The sequence below is a fragment of the Sinocyclocheilus anshuiensis genome, unplaced genomic scaffold (assembly GCF_001515605.1).
Source record: "Sinocyclocheilus anshuiensis isolate Anshui unplaced genomic scaffold, SAMN03320099.WGS_v1.1 scaffold1463, whole genome shotgun sequence".
NCBI lineage: Eukaryota > Metazoa > Chordata > Actinopteri > Cypriniformes > Cyprinidae > Sinocyclocheilus > Sinocyclocheilus anshuiensis.
This window is the reverse complement of record NW_015536784.1, coordinates 303235-310477: the sequence shown is the minus strand read 5'-3', so window position 1 is coordinate 310477 and position 7243 is coordinate 303235. Positions and strand designations below refer to the sequence as shown.

The 7243-nt window shown below is 45.6% G+C and overlaps 1 protein-coding gene across 1 annotated transcript in view; it reads left to right on the top strand.

The window, feature by feature from the left end:
* LOC107655711 (tripartite motif-containing protein 29-like) overlaps positions 1-7243 on the top strand; it is a 21990-nt gene that overhangs the window by 6859 nt on the left and 7888 nt on the right. Inside the window, exons 3-8 of the mRNA XM_016443291.1 lie at positions 2068-2286; positions 2387-2543; positions 3226-3291; positions 3421-3456; positions 3655-3690; positions 3893-3928. Coding sequence (XP_016298777.1) covers positions 2068-2286; positions 2387-2543; positions 3226-3291; positions 3421-3456; positions 3655-3690; positions 3893-3928 — 550 coding nt within the window. The remainder of the gene's footprint in view (positions 1-2067; positions 2287-2386; positions 2544-3225; positions 3292-3420; positions 3457-3654; positions 3691-3892; positions 3929-7243) is intronic.

Here is a 7243-nt window from a genome sequence, read left to right as displayed (position 1 = left end):
AATTCAGCTGCTGGCGGCTCTCCGTTTTTATGCTGTGGGGAGTTTTCTGGAGGTGTTTGGGGATGGATATGAGCGGAGTAAAGACCTCGGTGTGGCGGTGCGTTCACACAGTCACAAACATCCTGCTCCGGCACACCACCAATTACATAGCCTACGTATGCCTTTCACCAGGCACGAAGTGATGGAGGCACATCAAGGCTTCCATGCCCATTGTGTGTGTCCCGTGAGTAATTTGCCTTGTGGACAGGACACTTATCCCCATCGCCAACCCATCAACGCTCGACCAGACCTTCATAATATATATGAACATGAGAATATAAATGATCCTTTCAAAATCAAGCGAAGCCAAACAGCCAGTTAATGTAGCTGGTTAAGGCAGAATACTTTTGGCCGTGAGGTTGCAGGTTCACACTTGCAAAATTATACACACACACACACATACTGTATATATATATATTTCTAATATTTCTAAAGTGCTTCTTTATAATGAACATCACTTTCTCAATACTTTACCCGCTCTATAATGCAGTGAAAGAGCTCCTGTAGTGAACAATCGATTCTCGAGCCATCGATATCAACCTATTCAGCACCACCGCCATGGACAGCACCTGCTAACGTCGCACGTAAGAAGGTTTACCTTAAGCAACATCCTAAGGTATAGTTCGGGGAACACAACTAGGAAAGGTATCCTAACGCCCCAGTATAGTGACGGGGACACTATACTGTCAAAAAGCGAGCACTGTGCGATGTCCGAACTGATTGCACTATATTTTATGTATAATCGTTTTCTTAAATTCATTTTAAACCTATTAAATCAATTTTTTAAATAATTTTTCAAGTTTTTAAATTCCTTGTTTTATTGTTGTGATTATTTTTTTCTTTTATGTAAAGCACTTTGAATTACCATTGTGTATGAAATGTGCTATATAAATAAACTTGCCTTGCCTTGTTTGATGATCTGAAACATTAAAGTGTGACAAACATGCAAAAAAATAAGAAATCAGGAAGGGGGCCAACACTTTTTCACACCACTGTATATATATAAATATATGATATCCAAGGTTGCATTTAGTTTGAAATTTGGATTATTTTATAAATGCAGTGAGCACCGATAAATGCAATTTCTAATATTTCTAAAGTGCTTCTTTATAATGAACATCACTTTCTCAATACTTTACCCGCTCTATAACGCAGTGAAAGAACTCCTGTAGTGAACAATCGATTCTAGAGCCATCGATATCAACCTAATCAGCACCACTGCCATGGACAGCACCTGCTAACATCGCACGTAAGAAGGTTTACCTTAAGCAACATCCTAAGGTATAGTTCGGGGAACACACCTAGGAAAGATATACCCCTAGTTAAGGTGTATCTTTAGAGTCTTCGTAGCGCGCTAAGAGACACCGTTATCGGGAAACGCAGCCCTGATCAACCTAATCAAGGTCTTCACAGTCACTAGAAAGTTACAGGTAGCTGAGTTTGATCAGTTGGAGCAGTGCAGTGGCCCTCCAGGACCATATTCCAGGAAACCTTTTGTAGTGTGTCAAAGTAATCTGAAACTGGCTAACAAATTAACAGTTAGACGTTAAAATAATAATAATGGCATGATAGCACATGTTTGGGGAACTAGTGTTTAACATCAACTTGTGCAAATACAGACTTAAAGCACAACAACAACATTAGTATTAACTTGAAAATCAGAGATATTCACTTTTATCATTATTATTTTAATTTTCATAATCTCAGTTTTTAGGATTAGATTCAGTTATGTAAAAGGCATGTAAGATGTAAGAGGCTTGGAAGTGCATTTATGGGATTGACTTTCCTACAGCAAAACTCAGTGAACGTTTCACCATTTCACATATATAACTGGCTGTGATACATAACTTTAGGAATGCTTTCAGGATTGTATGTCATGTTTTCATCATAAGAATAGCTTAAATATTTTAATGTCCATCAAGATGCAACTAGATGGTGTCAATACAGAATCAACCAACAGTGGTAAACAAGGCCATGCTAACTATGCTAATTAAGTGCTTTTTGTTTGTCCTGACATTGCTCACACAGGCAGCGGTGCAGCACAGTGAGAGGGTCTTTGATGAGCTCATCAGCTCCATTCAGAAAAGACAAGCTGAGATGAGAGAGAAGATCAGTGCTCAAGAGAAGGAAGTACAAGAAGTTGAGAATCATATACAGACACTGGAGCACGAGATCCGAAATCTGCAGAAGGATAAAGATACATTGGAGCCACTTTTGCACACAGAGGATCACATTAATTTCTTCCAGGTTACAGAAAGCAATACAGAGAAAATATATTTATGAAACGCTGCCAAAGTTTATTTATTTATTTTGATTGTTGTTTTAGATGCTTTTTTTCTAATTATAGAATTACCCTTCCTGTTCGGAATTACATTCATACGCGATCTTACCAAGGGAGTTTAATAAGCTACTGACAACTGAGAATGTAAACAAGTCTCTCTCAGAATTGAAAGGCCAACTGGATCAAATATGTGAAGAGCACATGGGCAGTAAATCAAAGAAAGGTGAATCAACATTAACCATTCAGCTTTTCATAATGTACCAAGTGACCAACAATTTAAATTTCTATATGTTGTCTCAACATTTATGAAATGGAACAGTTTGAGGTAGAGTGCCCATTAGCAACTAATTTCACCACAACATTGGCAGAGACTGCAAAGACAGAGACTGTCCTGTAGTATTATGAGAAATTTCAATGCTCAATATACATTGCATATTGGTCTAGTGGTAGTTTTCTCTTGAATTTCTAAATAACTTTTATTTTCTCTAGTGACCTTAAAGATTATAGCCTGAAAAATAATGTTAATAACCTTGTTTCTATTGAAATTTTGATTTGAGCATAGGAATAGGGTAATGTTGTTTTCTGATATTACTCCTGATTTCTCCATTAACACAAACAGGAACTGTATTTCAGTGACTAACATCTGTTAGTATCTGCCCAAGCCCCAGGGGCATAACGAATATGGCTGCTGAGTGAAAATACTCCTTAAAGAGACATTGTTGAGGGTCACTGGCTCGGAAAATGATGGTATTAATGTGTCTATTATAAAGACTTATTATAAAGACTGTGTTCATCTCCACTGTTCCTCAAATATTTTTATTTTGAATGTATCTGTCTCATGTGATATTTATTTTTCTGTGAATTCTTATATAATGTATATGATTATTTTGTATCTAAATTCATAGTTGGTGATTTTTTGAGGTTAAAAAGAGTTCCCGTTCCGAGTAGAATAGCAAACCGCAGGGAAATTGGTAAGATTTTCTTTTTTTTTAATCAGAAAATACAAGCAAACACACATTTAGAAATACCATCAATCAGTTTTTAAATTCTGGTATTCATTCTGTTTAACTCTGCTACTCATTTTATGTTTCCATCTTCAGAGGGCCATCCGTTTTATATAACAAATCGGTCATTGGGTAAGCATATGCATTTCGAACCACTGAACAATTTTGATTATGAATATATGCTCTGCCTTGGAATTTGTGTGTCTGTGTGTGTGTTTTACATTTTGCTATGCTGCTGAAGTGTAATAAGTGGTCATTTGGTAGTTGCTTTTTAAACTCTGTTACTCATTCAGTTTAACTCTGTTACTCATTTTATACTTACATCTTCAGAGCGCCATCAATCGGAGACAAGAACTCGGTCTTTGGGTAAGCATATGCATTTCGAACCACTGAACAATTTTAATTATGAATATATGTTCTGCCTTGGAATTCGTGTGTTTTTTTTTGGTTTTTTTTACATTTTGCTATGTTGTTGCTGAAGTGTTATCAGTGGTTGTTTGGTGGTTGCTTTTTAAACTCTGTTACTCATTGTTTAACTCTGTTTATCATTTTATACTTCCATCTTCAGAGCGCCGTCAATCGGATATAAGAACTCCGACATTGGGTAAGCATATGCATTTTGAATGACTGAAAAATTTTAATTATAAATATATGCTCTGCCTTGGAATGTTGTGTTTTGTTTTGTTTTTTTTTTAATTTACATTTTGCTATGTTGTTGCTTAAGTGTAATCAGTGGTTCCCTATCTGTCGGTCACTATGAGTTATGTCGAACGACATATGGGGTCTCACTTGGGAGCCCAATCATCTCTGAGTTTAAGAGAAAAAGCCAATGAGAATTGGCTTGTGGATTTTGCATGCTGAGCCACTCCCCGTGCACATGGGTATATAAGGCGACAGCGTGCATCCACTCATTCGATCTTTGCTTCGGAGCCGAGTGGTTGTATGAAAAGCTGTTATACTCCACAAAGTCATTAATCTGCTGTGTGTCGGGAAGCTGTTCTGGTTGGCGGTACGGCGCAAACAGTGGTGTCCCTTTCAGCGATTCCCTTGCGCGCTTCAACTAAAAGGGCAGATTTCCTAAAAGAGCAAATCACGGAAGATTCGCGTCTTCTTAAAGACGCCGTTTCATCCGTGTCTCTGGATGCGGTCATTTCCTGTCCTCTGACAATGGCCACAAGCATTGTCTTCCAGTGTCTGGGCATTCAGCGCGCTGAAGAAGCTATCGTGGATGGTTCATGCCCGCACTGCGAGTGCGTGACCATGGCAACGCTGCGATCGCGTCTCTCCATTCTTAAAGAGAAACGAGCAGACCCCTCTGTCACTACCCGTCCCGGTTTCTCTGCCACAAGCAGAGGACCGCCGGCTAGTGCTCTGGGAGATTTGAGGGTGACAGTGAGAGCTTCTCGGCCGGGCCACGCCCCACGGACCTCTCACTCCTTCCGCAGCGCTTGTCCTGTGCGGTTGATGAGTGATTCTGCTGGGCTGTCTTATGGTGGTCCCAGCATTTCATTTGGTGTGCCGCAGCGGGATCAGATGTCGATTGCAGCATCGGGGGATGGGCTATTGACCTCTGTGGATGAAGATTCGGCGGGGCTGCCCCCCTCAGATGTTGTCACCACTGCTGAATCGGACCCAGAGTTGACGACCGTGCTTGCCCGGACAGCTGTGAGCATCAGGTTGGAGGTGAATACACTGCCCAGCCCTGAGTGCTCGCAGCTGGATGATTGGTTTCTCGGTGTAGAGCGCGGCTCACAACCGTGTTCTGCTCTGGTTCCTTTCTTCTCAGAGGTGCATGAGGAAGTGACGTAGTCGTGGACGTCCCCTTTTTACGGCCAGAAGCCGCTTGTCTCCTTCCTCCATCCTCACTACCCTCGATGGCGGGGCGGCTAGGGGGTGCGTTCCCCAGGAGGAGAGAGCGATTGCGGTACACCAGTGCCCGCAAAATGCCGCCACTTGGAGGAATAGTCCGCGTCTCCCGTCCAAAGCCTGTAAGTTGTCGGCGGCTCTCGCTGCCAAAGCATACAGTGCTGTGGGCCAAGCTGCCTCTGGCCTGCATGCCATGGCGATCCTGAGAGTTCACCAAGCCAAGGCCTTAACAAATGCACGAGGGTAGTACTGACCCGAGGTTGATGCAGGAGCTGAGCACGGCAACTGACTTCGCCCTCCGGGCGATGGAAGTCACGACGCGGTCACTCGGAAAGGCAATGTCCACTCTGGTGGTCCAGGAGCGCTATCTCTGGCTCAGCCTGGTCGAGATGAGAGACGTTGACAAAGTGCACTTTCTTGATGCTCCCATCTCCCAGGCTGGCCTGTGCGGCGACACTGTCGAGGGCTGTGCCCAGCAGTTCTCGGCAGTACAACAGCAGACTGAGGACATACAGCACATCTTGCCCCGACGTGATCTTCCAGCTGCCACCGTTCTGTCGCGGGCCGTGTCTCAGCCTGCTCGTCGCCGTGGATGCCCTCCTGCGTCCTCCACACTGGCTCCACCCCTCGCTGAGACATCGTCGAGACCAGCGCATCGAGCCCCACGCAGGAGAGTGGCGCCCCCCGTGTTGCTTCCGGCCGTTAAGTCCTCCAAGAAGACGGCAAAGCGGCCCTGACACGGGCAACCCGGAGATGTGGGTGACTACTCTTCAGGAGGTGGCGAGGACAGTGCCGCTCCTTCCCCTGGAGGAGGGCCGGGCGGAGAAGCTTTTGTTTGCTTTTCTTTTGCCAGCGGTAACCACATTGTCAGAGAAAGAACAGTTTCCTTTTTCTCCAGGTTGCAAGGCTCGTGGGTTGACAGTGAGCGACGCACTGCTTCCTCACTCTCACCCATGACGCCCCTTATCACCAGTGGCCAAGAGGTCGCGGAACGCTTCTCTGGCCAGTCCCTCTGGGGACACAGGGAGTTTTGTTGTGATGACTCGGAACGTGATGCCTTCTGGGCCACCCAGCACAACTCCCCATCGCTGCACCACTGTGGGTACGTCGACTGTCCCTTTGGTGCCACTCGTACAGAGTTTAGGAGTGTGGCTTGCGTTGCCCAACCCGTCCTGCTGGCTCATTCGGATGGTGCGACTCGACTACGCAATTCAGTTCGCCAGGTGACCTCCCAAGTTCAGTGGCATTCTTGAGACTTCGTGGCTTTCGGTGACACCTCTGTCTTGCGCGAGGAGATTGCTGTCCTGTTGGCGAAGGATGCAATCGAGCCAGTACAAGGTCCTCCCCTTCGGGCTCTCCCTGTCCCCCGTGTCTTCACGAAAGTTGCGGAGGATGCCGTTGCTCCACTATGGGAAGTGGGCATCAGGATCCTCAACTATCTCGACATCTGGAGATGGGCATGGCGCCACGGTACGCATCGTGTCACCATCACACCGATGTGTCGCCGCCTATTCAGCCCCTGGTCGGACCTTGCTTTTCTACGGGCCGGGTTGCCCTTAGAACAAGTGTCCCGGCATTTCGTCACAACAGATGCCTCTAATATGGGCTGGGGTGCTACGTGCAACGGGCAGGCAGCTTCGGGGTTCTGGACAGGACCTCGACTGCTTTGGCACATCAGCTGTCTGGAGTTGCTGGCAGTGCATCTAGCCTGCCTTGCGGCAGTTCCGGCCGCTGCTGCTGGAAAAGTCATCTGCTGCTGGACAAGGCTGCTGGTACATCAACTGACAGGGTGGTCTACGATCACGTCGCATGTCAACTCGCCTGCCATCTCCTCCTCTGGAGTCAGACGTGGCTCAAGTACCTGCGCGCTGTCCACATTCCGGGGGAGTTCAATCGTGCAGCCGACATGCTCTCACGACAGCTTACTTTCCCCGGAGAATGGGGACTCCATCCCCAGACGGTCCAGCTGATCTGGAGTCAATTCGGAGAAGCTCAGGTGGACCTGTTTGCTTCCCACGAGTCCTCCCACTGCCAGTTGTATTACTCCCTGACC